The 18,536-nt window shown below is 40.1% G+C and overlaps 1 protein-coding gene across 4 annotated transcripts in view; it reads left to right on the forward strand.

The window, feature by feature from the left end:
- Positions 1-18,536, forward strand: part of celsr2 (cadherin, EGF LAG seven-pass G-type receptor 2) — a 303,561-nt gene that overhangs the window by 215,126 nt on the left and 69,899 nt on the right. For all 4 annotated transcript variants that reach the window (XM_048553018.2, XM_048553017.2, XM_048553019.2 and 1 more), the window contains exon 9: positions 13,046-13,212. In XM_048553018.2, the coding sequence (XP_048408975.1) occupies positions 13,046-13,212 (167 nt within the window). The remainder of the gene's footprint in view (positions 1-13,045; positions 13,213-18,536) is intronic.

Below are 18,536 nucleotides of genomic sequence, written 5' to 3' on the forward strand. Positions count from 1 at the left end.
GCAGGCCAAGCTTTTGTGCTCCTGAGATGCTGCTTGGCCTGCTGTGTTCATCCAGCCTCACATTTTATTATCTTGGAATCTCCAGCATCTGCAGTTCCCATTATCTCCTTTAGGGAACGATATCTGTCATCCTTATCTGTGACACCAGACCCACGTCAATGCAGTTGACTCTTAACAGCCCTCTTGGCAATTAGGGATGGGCAATAATTGCTGGCCTAGCCAGGGATGCCTGCATCCGTGAATGAATAAAAACAAATGTTTATTTCCCAAGGGTAGTGATTTAATGTGTATAGTCTCTAATTAACTACTCTCAACTTATCAACTTTTTCTAGTAGGGCATCTTTAGTTTCCTTAATGAAGATTAGCATTCAATGTTGTGTGAATTGCAAGAATTAGATATTCTTCCTAACCCTCTGACCGACAGCTATATTTGAGCTAGTATACTTGAACCAGATTTATCCAGGAGGATAAAAGTTAACATATTGGGAATTAAAAGTATTGTAAACCATAGCACAATGGCAGACTTCCAAAGGTTCTAAAAATCCACAAAATGTATACATATACATGCAGCACAGCAGATGGCTGCAAAGTGAATTGTGTAAAACACAAAACCCTTATCCATGGATCCGGTTACAATGCACCTGCCTCTGGCATGATGGAGTCTGTCTTACTTTGAAAACATCCCTTCAAAAGAAAGCAAAATAAAACATGAGAAAAACTTCAGACTGAGTCTCAAGAGTGCTTTAGTCTATACTTTTTAATTTTAGATGTTATGAGCATGAAACATTATTATGGTAATTACTTAAGTTTTGCTATTATAGCTGGCATTAGCTTTGCACTGTTGTAAATGGCACAACTGTAAAATTTATCTTTTTCTGTAAACATGAATAACACGTATACAACGTTTTAAAGCGATATTTTCAAAAACGGAGTATTCAAACATTAATCCAGAATTCTTTGAAGATAAAAGTAAAGACATTTTCAATCATTAACAGGCCAGATGTATTAAGTTTGTGAGTATATGCATAGTACATTTTAATTGCAATAATTAACTATTAGGCCATTGTAATCTCAGGATGTCGTTTGTCTTGTGCTGTGTTAGCTGATCTCAATTGCAGCAGTGCCAGGGAACTCTCGTTAGCCTCAATGACCTGGGTTAAGGAACTTTTCCAGATACCCCCCGTCTACATAGACAGAGAATTCTGGAGAAACCCAACCCATCTGACAGCACCTTTGCAGAGAGAAACTGAGTTAATGTTTCAAGGCCATATGACTCTTCAGAACTATTCTGACAAAGAGTCATAATTGACTATGAACATTAAATGTGTAACTCACTCCATAGATTCCCCAGACAAGCTGAGTTTCTGTAACATTTTGTTTGTTTCAGATTTCCAGCATCTGCAGTATTTTGCTTTTATATATCTACTGAACATTCCTGCAAACTGTGATAATCGTCAACACAAAGTGATCAGACTGGGTTTGATTGGGATACTCCATATAATTGAATAGTATACAAATTCTCACTGTGAATGCAAAAATTACTGTATACAAACCTATAACTCCAACCCAATGTGAGCCATCTTCTTCAGAAAGGAAGGAGAAAAACAAGTCAAGATAAATCCTTTATGGACAGTAATGCATACCAAGAAGTGATTAGAGATAGTAAGAACTGCTGATGCTGGAGTCTGAGATAACATAATCTGGAGCTGGGGGAACATAGTAGGCCAGGCAGCGTCAGAGGAGCAGGAAAGCTGGCGTTTCATGTCGGGACCCTTCTTCAGACTTGAAACATCAACTTTCTTCTCAAGAAATGTTTAGAAGTTATCATCCACTGAAATTCCACTAACACCATAATTGAGGAAACAATAGACTTGATATTTTTATGAACGATCATTAAACATGAAAATGAAACTTCAACTTTGTAGTAAATCCAGAGCCTATTCTCGCAGTTTCACCTTCAGTAAATAGTGAGATTGTGAATCCTAGACATGTGAAAATGTGAACAATGAATGATCGTGAGTACCTACCGGTAAAGTACGAACATATTTCTACTGTCGAAGTTTGATTGCAATATATATGACATACAAATTAGGGCATGCGTTTTTCCGTCCAGATAAGTCTTCACTCATGAAAGAAAGCCAGTCAGGAGATCTTGTGGAGATGTATACAAATGCTAAACAAAATAGAAAAGGTTAGTCCTGTGTAGTAATTCAGGCCAAACTCCAATGACAGAAAAAGGGTTACACTGGCACAAGACACATGTTCAGAGGATTTGGTTTATAAACCTTTATTTTTGTTCAAACATTTCAGTGAGAAAACCATGATTTTGAACCAGAGGCAGTGGGAATACATTCACGCTAAAGTGTCAGTAATAATACTGTGGCCACTTAGCACATGATCCCTCCTGTCTGTTTCTACCATTAACATAATGTACCATGTATGACTAATTTGCACAGCTGCTAGCTAACATGTAGCAGAGAAGGAAAGATTAAGTAGGAAAGAGCACAAGGGAAATGTAGTCTGGAGGAGGACAGTTGGAATTGAATGATGCCACAGATCAGAGTATCAAGAGTATTTGGGTTTGGCTCCAACTCTGATGAATAGGATAACTTTACTTTCTCTTATGGTCTCTTGGCATAATGACGTAAGTTGAATGTTTCCACATTCTGCTTCTCTAAAGTACTCGTAATTTCTCCATGTCGTGGAATTCTTTTGCTGATCTCTTTTTTGAATGAGTACGTGAAACAAAAAATGTTGGTGAGCAAAGTTGTCAAACGGTTAGCAGGTAATTTAAGGATGAAACACCCACAGTTAGGGCAGTTTAAAGGTGACTACTAGACTAAGGGAAGTATTTGATCATTGAGTGTTTGGAGTGCAGCTTACTGTCAAAGTATCAACAAAAGCATGTTTAAGAACAGATTTACAAATTAGGTGCTGGAGTAGGCTATTTGGTCCCTTGAACCTACTCCACCATTCAGTAAGATTATTGATAATCTGATTGTAGGCCTAGTTCCACATTAATCACCCTACCCCTGAAAACTTTTGACTCCCTTATAATAAAGAATCTATCTACCTGTGCCTTAATGTTCAATGACCTTGCTACCACCGCTGTCCGGGGAAGAGAGTTTCATTCAGAATCTTTGGTGGTTATTACATAGCCGCTCAGCCTTCCAAATATTCAAAGGGCACAGGCTAAAAACTATCTAACTTTTCCTAGAAACTACTTTCCCATCCCAGGATTAAGTTACGTGAACTTGCTCTAAATTTCTTCTCATATTCTTCCTGAAATAAGGAGACCAAAGTTGTAAACTGAGCCAGTGCTCTATGAAATTATTGCAAAATATCCCTACTTTTAAATTCAATTTCCCCTTACAATAGATTGCAGCATTGTATTTGCTTTCCTAATAACTCACTGTTTCTGCATTGCTAAGTTCTTATGATTCATGTACCATGACACCCACATCCTTCAATACATCTGAGTTCTGCACTCTCTGTCTGTTTTAGGAACATTCTGCTTTACTATTCTTCGGCCAAAGTGGATAAACTCTGAAATTGTCACATTGTACTCTATCTGCCAATTTTTTTTCTCATTCACTCAATCTAGCTGGACTACTTTGCATTGGTTACCTTAGTTGGCTGGTTGGTTGGGTTGCAATACAGACTGATGCCAACTGTGTGTGTTCAATTGATCATAACATACAAAGTGCATCAGGTAGCAGAACAGAGTGCAGAATATATTGTTACAGCTGAAAGAAGATGCAGAGAGAGAGATCAGCGTTAATATTTGAGAGGTCTGTTCAAAAGTCTGATTACTTCAGGGAAGAAGCTGTTCTTGAATCTGTTTTTTTAAAAATGTATTTAAACCTTTATAATTTTCTACCCGACAGAAGAGGGTGGAAGAGAGTACAACTGAGATGGGAGAGATCGTTGATTATGTTAGTTGCTTTCTCAAGGCAGTGAGAATTTTAGATGGAGTCAATGGATAGAAGGCTGGTTTGATGGAATGGCCTGTGTTCATGACTCTCTATAGTTTCTTACAATCATCCCAGGTGAAATAGCATTAGAGCACCACGTCAACATCTAAGAATATTAGGAAGAGGCAAATGGATGAAGAAAGAGCTTACATTCGTATAATGCTTTTCAAGACATCCCAAAGTGCATGACGGTCAAACAATTACTGATAATGAGAGCAAAAGGAAAAAATTGTCACAGAGCTAGTCGGAACTGCTGATGCTGGAGAATCTGAGATAACACGGTTTGAAGCTGGATGAACACAGCAGGCCAAGCAGCATCAGAGGAGCAGGAAAGCTTGACGATTCGGGCTGAGATCCTTCTTCAGAAATGGAGGAGGGGAAGGGGATTCTGAAACAAATAGGGAGACAGAGGGAGGCGGATAGAAGATGGATAAAGGAGAAGATAGGGTGAGAGGAGACAGACAGGTCAAAGAGGTGGGATTAGAGCCAGTGAAGGTGAATGTAGGTGGGGAGTTAAGGAGGGGATAGGTCAGTCCAGGGAGGACAGACAGGTCAAGGAGGCAGGATGAGGTTAGTGGGTAGGAGATGGGGGAGGAATGGGTATGGAGACAGGGACTAGCTGGGCTGGTTAACCATTTCAACTCCGCCCCCTCCCCCCCACCCCCCTACTCCTCGGATGACATGTCCATCCTGGGCCTCCTGCATTGCTACAATGACGCCACCCGAAAGATGCAGGAACAGCATCTCATATTTCGCTCAGGAACCCTGCAGGCCAAGGGTATCAATGTGGACTTCATAAGCTTCAAAATCTCCCCTAACCCGAACATGTCCCAAAACCAGCCCAGCTCATCCCCACCTCCATAACCATTTCTCCCACCTCAAACCCCACCCCCGTCTCCTACCCACCAACCTCTACCCGCCTCCTCGACCTGCCCGTCCTCCCTGGACTGACCTATCCCTTCCAGAACACTGCACCTACACTCACCTTCACTGGCTCTAACCCCGCCTCTTTGACCTGTCTGTCTCCTCTCACCCAACTTCTCCTATATCCATCTTCTATCCGCCTCGCCCTGTCTCCCTATTTAATTCAGAACTCCCCCCTTCCTCTCCCTCATTTGTGAAGAAGGGTCTGGACCCGAAGCGGAAAAAGTTGTCAACCTTTTTGAGATCTGCTCGGTGCTTGCTTGCAACTATTCAGTTCCTCATCCAAATTGACGCTAATTATGTTTTCACCTTGATGGTGAGTATTAGCAACTTTACCTTGGGAATTAATATGAGCAAGTTCAGTTAAGACATTTACTGTTGTCCATGTACTTATGCTTTCAACTAACTCCTTTTCTTCCCAAGCTCTTTGAGCCTGGGGCAGTGAGGCTAATTTTAGACCTCTAAAACTACCTGAATAGATGCAAATCTAACCTCCCAGTTATCAATATGGCTGTGAACCACAGCAAACCTGTATTTTTCCATTGATGCACTGCGGATAGATTGTTACTTTTACCACCCAAGAGCTAGGAAGTGCAACTTTTGTTGTAAGGAAGTCACTGTTTATACAGAACTAGAACAAATGATAAAATGTGAGAATCATTCAACTGTCAGTAGTTACCGGCACAAATGAAGTTATGTTAACTAAGCTGTGGCACTTGCCAAGTTTTCATTTGCAACCGTAGGAGAAAGGAAAAGTTCTCTTATATTTAATGTTTCCTTTGTGGCAGCTGCTTCCTTTCTGTTCTAATTTTATCAATTGGTTCAGTCAGATTCCACAGGTTGACCCACTGCACTTTCAGGTCAATGATTTTACCATTAATTGTAAAACAATAGCAAACACAATGGAAATTCCCTGGAAATGACTACATGGATGAGGAGTTAATGACTTGTATCTGTGTTTCCATATTCTGCATTGACATTGAGAAGTTTAGTTGATTGGTTTCCTCTGCCGCTGCTCTTTGCTTTGGGATGCAATGCTGCAGGTTGAAAGGGTACAACAGCATTCTGAATATACAGAATCTTCTCAACAGAGCTAATTCATTCTTTAGACAAGAGGACAGCCAGGTTAAAGATGCATGCTTTTGGCACTTAACCGATGGGAAACATCAAAGCAGCTGAAACAAAGATGCTGAAAGTTAAAGCTGATGTAAAATGAGGGAAGAAAACTACATTGAACACGGGTCAAGAGATCATGCTACCTGTTACTGTAAAGGTTGTGCCCTATCTCTGTAGTCTATATGGAATTGATTCAGGGAGAAGATAAAGCTGCCTGAATGATTTGGCAGGTTAATTGAGCTATACAGATTGTGAGAGTCTAGTTTTGATTCCCGTCTGTACTAAGTTAGCTAATGTCTGCTGGCGAAAGAGGGAAAGCTGCATTAGAGACACAGTGATGCGTTCAGAACATAGCTGTTCCACTTATATCTGGAAATAAGCAATAGAAATGAAAGGGTGGGTAATTATTGTCAAACTAGTTGGAAATGATGTCAATATCTGAAATGATGTGTGAAAAAACTTTAAAAGGAAAGGTGTACTTAATAACTACATTAACTATTAATCAGGATTCCAGCTCATTATTCAGGATATTTAGCTGGGTACTGCCACGTGAATTATCTGTATTTTCTCTAGTTCTTATCTTTAAAGTATTTGGTAGCTAATCCCCCTTCTTTGAATTGGTGTCTTAAATGTACAAGTACTCCTTTTGTTTAGAATTGTAACTTTTTAAAGGAATAATTCACACTTTATTGATTAATGGAATTAATTTGATGCCCACTTGCCCAGCAGAAACAATAGTAGAAAATCAAAATCAAGTAAGACAGTTACTTATGCAGAACTTCTGCTCAGAGGATGAGCGTTATTTCTGACACTGCTCATTCCCTGTTGTTGAGCCACTCTGAACAGTAGTTCTCAGTGCCCTTGTAAACAAACAGTTCTTGAAGATTGAGTTAGTAAAGAAAGCAATTTTTCATTAAAAATTATTAACAGAAGGCTTATTATACAAAATATTTACAAATAATAAATAAATTGCAATCAAGAATCCATTTAAAAATATAGGCATTTGTGTACTATGAAATCAGTATGCAAATTTACCTTGGCTTAATTAATTTAGGAAATTAATTTGCACAATGGGACAATGAAGCCATAGACAGTCATTAAAGTTAGGGTTAAACTGAGCCCACGGAAATCCCATTGCATGTGAACATATGGAAATTTATGAATGGATCATGCATTTGGAAATGGCTCACAACAAAACCTGTATAACAAAGCACTGGACAGAAACAGATTTATCTGTACCATCTGGTGACATATGATAGTGTGAAAGATTGATGAAATCTGCATAGTTCACATGTATTCTGGAGAAGTTCAGTGTCATTTTCAAAATTTACAGAACAGATACACAGGCTTTGGCATTAGCAGATGTGGAGGTGCATCTCCCAACCCACCAAGTAAATTCACAGTCATTCCTGCTCAGAGGTCTTAGGATGCCTCTCCTTCATGTGGAAAATGTACAACCTACAGTTAAATCATGCAAAAGCTCTGTCCCACACCTCTGTTTGTCTGCTCTGCTCTTTCTCTGTCGCGCTCTTTGTTTCTGTCTGTCTGTCTGTCTCTCTCTCTCTCTCTCTTCCCCCACTCCCTCTCTTTCTTCCCCCCTGCCTCTCCTTCTGCCTCCATCCCCCTCTGCCTCCCTCTCTTCTCCCCACCCCACCTTGCTAGTTACTGCATTTTGAACTTTATGGCTGTAAGTTGGGGATAGAGTGAGTCTGTTTTCATGCTCCAGCGACACTATGTCCAAGTGTCAATTTTCGCCACCTATGATGTCACAGGAATGGAAATTTTATTTTGTGAAGAGAAATTTTGCATGAAGTATTGAATTCTACATAGCTTCCAGCCATCAGTTTTAAATCCTATAAAGTGGGAATCAAATGAATACTGAAGGAGTCCAGCAAGCATTCAGAATGTTTCGCTCCCTGTGAACAAAAGAAAAAGAGTATCATGACTTGTGCAAATAGAAAGATAGGAGTTGTTAGACGCAAAGAAGACCAAGGCGCATCCTGATAATTCTAAGATAAAACTGTGATGAAGTTATGAAGTAACATTGGCAATAAATAGCTTACTAATTACACTATTGTAGATAACATTATGAGGCCAAGATAGCTCTGAGTAAAAGAAAACCTTGAGAACCACAGGCCAAGGGTTTCCTTTTTTTGTCATTACATGTTCATGGGATGTGGATATCTCAGACAATGCCAGCTTTTATTGCTCATCCCTATTGCCTCAGAAAAAGTGGCGTTGAGCTGTTTTCTTGAACTATTGCAGAGTATAGTGAGTTGCGAGGTCTGTTCAAAATTTATCCCATTTAGTGGTAATGCCATGCAGCATGATGGAGGGCATCCCCAAAGTGAAGACTGGACCTTAACTCCGTAAGTACTATATGGTGGCAGTTCAACTGATACTGGAATGGATAGATGCACTTGAATCATAGAATCCCTACAGTGTGAAAACAGGCCATTCAACCCAACAAGCCCACACAAACCCTTGGAGAATCCGACCCAGACCCATCCCTCTAAGCTACACACCCCTGAACACACTATGTGCAATTTAGCATGGCCAATCCACTAGCTTGCACATCTTTGAACTGTGGGAGGAAAGTGGAGCACCCAGAGGAAACCCACATCGACACGGGGAGAATGTGCAAACTCCACACAGACAGACGCCTGAGGATTAAATCAAACCTGGGTCTCTGGCACTGTGAGGCTGCAGTGCTAACCACTGAACCATTGTGCCCCCCCAGCTAGATTGATGAGAACAATGCCAAGTAAGTTTTTCCCTCTTGTCGACTCCCTCACCCTCTGTGCAGACCCAGTTTCGCAATATTTGTTTTACGATTTGGCCTGTTTAGTCAGTAGTGGTGTTTCCAAGCCAGTCTTGGGGATGGACAGTAATGCTCCCCATCCGGAGTACATTCTATGCCCTTGCCACTCTAGTTCTTCTCCAAAATGATTTTCAATGCAGAGGAGAAGTGACTGAACAACTGTGCGAGGTGTGGGTAGTTGATAAGCAGTAGGAGATGTCATTACCCATGTTTGACCTGATGCCATGAGATTTAATGGGGTGCAGAGTCAATGTGGAGGATTGCCAGGGCAACTCTATCGCCTCCATCTCTCGAGAGTCTGTCCTGCTGTTTTCTTTTCTGGGCGTAGCCAATGATTATGGAGGCATCTTGGACATTGTAAGATATGATTCTAAGTGTATGACTGTGTCAGGCTCTTGCTTGATTAGTCTGTCCATCCCAAGGACATAGCAACACAGTACCTTCTTTGCTGATTTCCTCTTCAACACTGTCCTGTATCCGAGAGAATTTCTGTTACAGCAAACTTAATAACCTTTCTGAATACATAAAGACAAGCCAGGTATATTCAGTTCTCATTGTGTTATCTTTTATTGCAAAGCTAACATAATCACAAACATCAATTTACTAAATTGAAAAGCTGGTGTCATACAATTATGTCACTCTTTTACTGATCCATTGAGGTTGTTTGAATTGTAAGATAACCTTATAAATTTTTATAACAGTGGCACAACAATAATTTTCTTAACATATAAATGCAATGTGACATTCATTGGGCAATTTAATTTTGGTTTACTGTCAGATAAAAGCCCAAAACAAATGTTTGAATTTGTGTGCGTGAGTATCTTGTAATAGGGTCAAAGGTGAATGATTGCTGAATAATACTTTTAGTTTCTGATTTTATGTTCAAACTTTTTAAATTTTAAAATTCAAAGATGATATGATGCAATCCACTACATTAGCAGTTCTTAAAGTTTGGCAACGCAGATCAAACCTCAATTGTTGTATCTCTGAGGTACAAGCACACACTGTCCTATAAACTGTCATGAATTGCAGGGAAAATCCGCTCACTAGCTGTGATTGAATTTCTTTCCTGACTTCTGTTCCTATTCTACTCTTCTCTGCACAATACAGAATGGAAACAAAACTAATTGAAATTGTGTTGGAAAACAAAATCCCCTGCATTGCCTCCATTGGTATAAGGAAATAGAAACTTGGAATATGCACAGATGGAATGACATTCAACTATAATTTATCTAGCTTTATTTTAAAGGGTCAAATATTTCAAAGTAAAGTGAAGCACGGGAGTATGCACAGATGGACTGACATTCAACTATATTTTATATAGCTTTATTTTAAAGGGTCAAATATTTCAAAGTAAAGTGAAGCAAGTTCAAGAATAAAAAATGCATTCAATTCATATTGTTAGACAGCACAAAGGAGTATGAAGTAATGCACTTTGGAATGAAGAATCAGAAGAAAGAATGAAAAGTAAATGGTGCACTTTTAAAGGGGATGAAGAACTGAGGCAGCTGAGGTTTCCAAATCTTTGTTAGTGGCAGGACAGGTTTTTTTTATGTGAACATTGTTTACGAAGGGATTTAATTGTGATCAGAAATATACTGCCTGAAAGAACTGTGGGACTTGTTTCAACAGTAAACTTTAAAAGTAGATTGAACCCATATGAAGCAGATGAAAATTGCGGGGCCATGGGAAAAGAATGTGGAATGGGACCAATTGGTTAACTGTCATAATACCAAAGTGGCAAGAAGGGCAAAATGATGTCTTTCTGAGCCTTAACATTCTGTCCTTTCTGAAACATGGCACAACATTCCTATTTGATTTTCATTTTCTCCCTCTTTCCCAACTATATACCACTGCCACTAACTGTTCAGGGATGGTGATTGTACTGTCTGGGCTAACAAAAACAGAAGTTGCTGGAAAAACTCAGCAGGTCTGGCAGCATCAGTGAAGAAAAGTCAGTGTTGATGTTTCAGGTCTGGTGACCCTTCCTCATAACTGTGTTCCCGGGAAGGGTCACCCGACACGAAACATTAACTCTAATTTTTCTTCACAGATGATGCCAGACCTGCTGAGCTCTTTCAGTAACTTCTGTTTTTCTTCCCAATTTACAGCATCCACAATTCTTTCAGTTTTTATTTAGTATTGTCTGGGCTGTGGTGTCTAAGATATAATTCTGTGTGTATGGCTCAAGTGCCATGGGGATCCTTGACCCTCAAATGTTGGTAAGGAGGAATTTTCAGCATCATCAATACTGAGTTTACGAGTGCATTAGTCAATGCCAGGTGCCCTGTCTGGTCACTCTCACTCCCGTGGGTCTGGAATCATATTGTAGGCCAGATGAAATAGATTTCCTTCCCTGAAGGACATGCATGAACCAGATGGGTTTATACAACAATCTGCAATGATTTTACCATTGTCATTAGGTTTTAATGAATTCACATTCCACCGTCTTTTCTTAAATTTATTCATTTTGTGGGTTGTGGGTGTCGCTGGCTGACCAGTATTTATTACCCATCCCAAGGTGCCCTTTGGAAGGTGGTGGAGAGCTATTTTCTTGAACCACTGCAGCCCACCTGCTAAGGTTTGACCCACAATGCGATTATGGAGGGAATTCTAGGATTTGGACCCCGTGACAGTGAAGGAATGACAATTATATTTCCAAATCAGGATGATGAGAGGCATGAATGGGAACATATACCTGCTGCCCTTGTTCTTCTAGATGGAAGTGGTCATGGGTTTGGAAGGTGCTGTCTGAGGCTCCTTGGTGAATTTCTTCAGTGCATCTTGTAGATAGTACACACTGTTGCTACTGAGCATCAGTGGTGGAGGGAGTGAATGTATGTGGATGTAGTACCAATCAAGCGGGCTGCTTTTTCCTGAATGGTGTCAATCTTCTTGAGTGCTGTCAGGGCCGTACTTTTCCAGGCAAGTGCGGAGTATTCCATCGCACTCCTGGCTTGTGCCTTGGAGATGGTGGACAGGTTTTGAGGAGTCAGGAGGTGAATTATTTGCCACAGTATTCCCAGCTTCTGAACTGCTCTTATAGTCCCGTGTTTATGTCGTGAGTCCAGTTGAGTTTCCGATCAATGATAACCCCCAGGATGTTGATAGTGGGGGATTCAGTGATAGTAACATTATTGAATGTCAAGGGGTGGTGGTTGGATTGCCTCTTATTGGTGATGGTCATAGCCTGGCATTTGTGTGTCATGCATGTTACTTGCCAATTGTCAGCCCAAGTCTGGACATTGTCTAGATTTTGTTGCATTTGGACATGAACTGCTTCAGTGTCTGAGGAGTTGTGCATGATGCTGAACATTGTGGTGGGATTCAAACACAGGTCCCTGAAACATTACTTGGATTATTACAATTATTACTTCACAATGTGTTCTCTGGGTACTAGGCTGGTGACAAATTCACTACATCATCATCTCCCTCTCTAAAAAAGCATAAGAACATGGAAAGTATTTCTTTACATCTCAACTATTTGAGTTTTTTGACAATGATACGAAAGAACGGGCTGGACTTGACGTTCTCTTTGAGTGCAGACAGTACAGTTAAAGAAGGATGGATCATAAGGTTGTCAGTTTTGTCCTTTTCTCTCTCATGGAATTTCTGCCTTTCCAGTAGGTTTCCAATACATAAATCTGTACAGGAGTTAAAGAAACTCATTGTACCTAATCACTAAATGATTTGCCTCTTCTGTTATTCTTCTCTTCAATCAATGTTCATGCCCAATATCTCTAATCTTGGGCTTTAATCTTGGTTTACGTAGTTACAGATAATCGCCAATATTTGAGCTCACCAAGTAATCACCTTGTTGATTAACAGATTGGTGTTAAGATAAAATAAAAACAAAAAGAAATCCTGGAAATACAGAGCTTTGACAGCATTTGAGGAAAGAAAAATAAAACTAACAACAATTAAGGTCAATGACTTATTGTCAATGTGTTCAGCTAATGTGTGTTGGATAAGCCGATATGTATTAATTATCAGACCGCTTCCATTTCAGAGTACACCTTTGAAAGATAAGAAGAATTTAGGAGCTCTATACATGAAGGAGCTCTTAAAATTCACAGACACATCACTGAGGCTGCTAGTTATTTATTGATGGCACTTTGGATTGAAAAATAACTTCAGAGTTTGGTTAATATTTTATGTAAACTTCCCGTAAGAATATAGTAGTGAAATGACTTTTCTTCTCTCGTCCCAGTAATGGCCAGTCCACAACGGTTTCTAGGGAGCAGCCTTGTTGCCTGGAGTAATCTTGTCAGCACAATCACTTCACCCTGGTACATTGGTTTGATGTTCCGGACACGGCAAGCAACTGGCATCTTTGTTCGAATCGAGGCTGGTCAGTTCTCAACAGTTAGCGTACAGGTTGGTCGTTTTTGACATTGCTACTTTCTTTATTTATAGCTTTACAGATTATTTGTGTAAACGTGCATATTTATCCTTACTATCCTGTGTTCACTTGGAAGAAATGTTGAGGAACAGGGATTACGTTTGGCACGATATTTTCAACATGTCCTAGGGTATCTTTTTATCACTAAATCAGCTATCAGCAAGAATACTAGCGCATTACAATAAAAGCAAGATAAAATGATAGAGTTCTTCAAGGAAGTATTTATGCAGTGACAAGTCCATATCATTTTGGTTCTTTTGGTTGGAACCACAACAGGCCAGGAAAATAGCTTTCACAAATTATCAAACCACACTTAATACTGAAACAAACATAAAATGACACATGATGGATGTCTGTATGTAGTAAACGGAAAGAGTCAATTGTAATATTTGTTCTCAAGTAAGCATTAACACATGACAATTTTAAATGAAAGTAACTTTCTTTCTAGTACACACTAACTTTGTTCATCTTGTCATCTGTTTCTTCAAGTATCCTTTCAATTCTTTTTCTGTTATGTTTTTAACCTTAAAAGTTTCTGTCAGGAACAAAATAAAAACCAAAAGAGCTGCGGATGCTGTAAATCAGGAACAAAAGCAAAGTTGCTGGGATAGCTCAACAGGTCTGGCAGCACCTGTGTAGGAAAAAAACAGAGTTAATGTTTCAGGTCCAGTGACCCTTCCTGAGGAGGACCCAAAACGTTAACTCTGTTTTCTCCTTCACAGATGCTGCCAGACCTGCTGAGCTTTGCTGTCAGGAACATTTTGGTTCAATTGCATGCTTCGTCTGATACTAACTTCCACGATTTGCTACCTAATCTCGATAGAGATTACAATGCAATGCAACAGGAGTACTCCTTTGTTGCAGGTGCCCTTTTTAAGATGAGCTGTTAAACACAATTTCTAAATTCATGATCAATAAATAATCCACCAGATCAGTTGAGCAAGCGCAGGGATACTAATATCCCAGTGATACTTATCTAACTAGCACAACTAATCTAATTGTGTGGGAATTTATGTCTGCACACATATTTGAAAAAGCACTGAGATACCAAGAACTGCAAACGCTGGAGTCAGAGATAGCAAAGTGTGGACCTGGAGGAACGCAGCAGGCCAAGCTGCATCAGAGGAACAGGAAAGCTGAAGTTTCAAGTCAGGACCCTTCAGAAAAACGTCTGCTTTCCTGTTCCTATGACGCTGCCTGGCCTGCTGTGTTGCTCCAAATCCACACTTTATAATATTTGAAAAAGCATCTTTTTTCACTTAATTTGTCAGTTTGTGAATTATATTTGGAATTAGCTAATTAGGCCGACAATGTATATCTAAACCTCAGAGTTTGACTTCTTATTTGCAAAATTATATTGTGTTAACATTATTGATCTCGAAAGAGCCTTACATTTACACTTTATCATTTAAGAAGACAAGGAAATTAGACTAAAAGTGCATCAACACTTAGGATTGTCATAAATTAACCAGCAGGAGTACTGAATGTTTGTTAGTTATCATTGCAAGAAGAAAGAACTTGAAATTATTAAAAGTAGTGCTGTGTTATACTTATTTCACCTTTTTAGTTTTGACTTTTGATAGTACACTTTCTGCCATTCAGAACCTTGCTGTAATTCTGCCTTTTAAAACCAAAGCACTCCCTTTGGCATGAATGGCAGAAACTGAAATCCTTCTTAGTAGTATTTCTGGGAATATTGATATAAGTTTAGGGGATATATTTCCTTCATTGGGAGTCTATTCCCAGAAATTTTGTGATTGGCAACCTTTGATAATGGGTAGCCGCAGCTATCACAATCCCAAGCAAAATGGGTCAAAACTTGACATTACCTTTGTTCTCATAGGAAGCCAGGTATAATTTAGATTGACAACATATTGATTTAACCACTTTCATAAATATATTTCTAAGTAACTTCAGAAAAGATAGGAATTAGAATGTGTAAAGAGTCACATCCCAAAATTTAATCAGTTTTCCCATCATTTAGATGTAAGTTAGAAATCTTTGTGATACATGGGTGCCCCAGAGGCTAGAACTTTTTTTTTCTATTCATCTGTGGGATGTGGGCATCGTTGGATGGCCAGCATTTCTTGCCCATCCCTAGTTGCCTTTGAGAAGGTGGTGGTGAGTTGCCTTCTTGAATTGCTGCAGCCCACCTGCTGGGGGTTGACCCACAATGCTATTAGGGAGGGAATCCCAGGATTTTGACCTAGCAACAGTGAAGGAACGGCGATATATTTCCAAGGCAGGATGACGAGTGGCTTGGAGTGGAACTTGGAGGTGGTAGTACTCCCATATATCTGCTCCCCTTGCCCTTCTAGACGGAAGTAGTCGTGGGTTTGGAAGGTGCTGTGTGAGGTTCTTTGGTGAATGTCTACAGTGCATCTAATAGATAGTACACACTGCTGCTACTGAGTGTTGGTGGTGGAGGGAGTGGAAGCTTGTGGATGTAATGCCAATCAAGCGGGCTGCTTTGTCCTCGATGGTGTCAAGCTTCTTGAGTGTTGTTGGGGCTGCACTCATCCAGGCATGTGGGGAGTATTCCATCACACCTGACTTATGCCTTGTAGATGGTGGACAGGCTTTGAGGAGTCAGGGGATGAGTTACTCGCTGCAGTATTCCCAGCTTCCGACCTGCTTTTGCTGTGTTTATGTGGTGAGTCCAGTTGAATTTCTGATCAGTAATAACCCCCATGGTGTTGATTGTGGAGTATTCAGTGCTGGTAACACAGTTGAATGTCACGGGGCAGTGGTGAGATTGTCTGTTAATGGTGATGGTCATAGCCTGCCATTTATGTGGCACAAATGTCACTTGCCACTTGTCAGCCCAAGCCTGGATATTGTCCAGATCTTGCTGCATTTGAACACATTTGAACAGTATCTGAGAGTCACGGTGCCGAACATTGTGCAAGCATCGATGAACATCCCCACTTCTGACCTTATAATAGAGGGAAGGTCATTGATGAAACAGCTGAAGATGGTTGGGTTGAGGACACTATCCCTGAAGAACTCCTGCAGAGACGTCCTGGAGCTGATTGATCTCCCAATAACCATAACCATTTTCCTCTGTGTCAGGTATGACTCCAACTACCGGAGAGTTTGTCCCCAAAACCCATTGATTCCAGACTGCCAATATCATCAAAGACCCCTCCTACCCCAGTCATGCTTTCCTACAACCTCTTGTGTCAGACAGAATATAACTGAAATGTGAACACATGCACCAACAAGCTCAAGGATAGCTTCTTTCCTGCCATTATTAGACTGATGTTGATCTTGCTTCACACGCCTTCTGTGCAGTATAACCTGTATGCCTCACTCTGTCTAAGCATGCCATGATCTGTATATCCTGCTTGCTGTGTTCTGCCTGTACTGCTTGCAAACAAAGCTTTTCACTGTATTTAGGTGCATGTGACTACAGTAAATCAAATCAAACGTTTTGAGGCCAAATAGTGACTAAAACAACCATAACCTGTTGTTTAAAATAACAGTTCTAAATGGGTAAATGTTGGAGACACCATTAAGCTCCACCCACTTTGAGGTCATTGTTGGTTTGGGTGGGGGGAAAAGGCAAAACAACTCCAGATTGTGTAACTTGAAGTCCTATATGCCAGGACTTCCAGTGGAGTTAGTGACAATGTTCATCTTACTAAGCAACTTGTACCTGATTGCTAATATGCAGTAAAATAGATGTGTTTCGGGCAAGGGCCTCTTCTTGTTAAGACTCACTTTGTGGCAACAAACTATGCAACCACAAGCTGTTAGTAGTCGTATTTAAAAATATAAATATGAATCACAGACCTTGAGCTCCTCTTATAGCTACAGATGATTAAATTAACCCCACTCCCCAACCCAGCTGATCTGGTCATACTGACAACCTCTTATTCTAGTCAAAAAGTTGGCAGGTGCATCAAAAATATCAGCCTGAAGCACAGACAGCAAGCTGCTATAGATTCATGATGGGGTGAGGAGGGAGTGGGGCGAGCAGGCTGCTTGTAATAATATTGCACTTATTCTTCAGTTCGCACACAATTTGAATATGATGTAAAGTTCTCAGGATATGTTTGACAACTAAATTTCCCAAGTTGCTCTCCTAGATTGCACATGATGTGATGACAGTTGTGAGTGCTGTCTTAGCAGAGCAGCTCACAAAATGATTAGGAACATGAAATGAAAAATGAACCATTCCTGTAATGGAACCAGTCTGTCTGAAGTCAATTTGATGATGATGCATTAGTGATTTTATTGCCTTAAAATGTAGGCTAATATCAGTTGTATTCATCATATAAAACACACTGTTTCTAAAAGAAAGTGCTAGGATTGCCATTTTGAATTCTTGCCAGTCTTGGGAGTTATAACTGCCAGTATTGCTCTGACTCAGACTGAGGGAACTGACCTGGTTTCCTGGCCTGTGAGTAATGTAAGTGGAGGCAGTAAGCCATTCAGATTGGATGTTTAATAAGCATGCAAACATGAACAACTGAAGCTTGTGCCACAGGCAATATACTTGATGTCAACTATTGGTAGTCCTCTCAGTCAAAAGGTTGTGAGTTCAAGTCTGAGACTTGAGGAGAGAAACAGGTTAATGCTCCATTGTGGTTACGAGGTGTAATAATAAAAACGGACATCCTGGAGAAACTCAGCAGCTCTGTTTGAATCTATGGAGGGAGAGATATTTAATACTTAAGTCTGATGTGTGACACCCCTTTGCATGTGGCTCTGACAAAGTGTCATTGAAGCATTGACTTCATTTCTGTCTACACAGCTGCTACTAGGCTTGCTGAGTTTCTGTGTGCTTCCTGTTTTTATTTCAGGTCTCCAGCATCCACAGTACTTTGCTTTCTTTTGAGTTGTCATGAGGGACCAGTCAATGGCACTATTTAAATGAAGTGCACAGGTGTTATCCCCAGTGTCCTGTTCTGTACTAATCTCTCGCTCAATATCACAAAAAAAACTATTATCTGACTCTGAGATAGTAAGAACTGCAGATGCTGGAGTCAGAAATAACACTGTGTTATCTATTACCTGACCCTTACGTATCACTGTTTGAGAGTCTGTGCTGTGGAATTATTAGCTAGCATGTTTCCTGCAATACAATTGTGATTACATTGTATAAATAGTGACTACAGGAAATATTTGGATAAAGAAATTTTGGACAAGAAACGAGTTTAAATCTTAGGCAAAAAGGATACACATGGAGCATGACCGTTCTATCAATGTCTAATGCAAGGCTTTTTACGGACAGTCGGGATTAATAATTAATAAGCAGCCAGCTGACCTCCAAAAGGTTGAACACAGAGGCTTC

This window comes from Stegostoma tigrinum, chromosome 21, assembly GCF_030684315.1.
Source record: "Stegostoma tigrinum isolate sSteTig4 chromosome 21, sSteTig4.hap1, whole genome shotgun sequence".
Classification (NCBI taxonomy): Eukaryota; Metazoa; Chordata; class Chondrichthyes; order Orectolobiformes; family Stegostomatidae; genus Stegostoma; species Stegostoma tigrinum.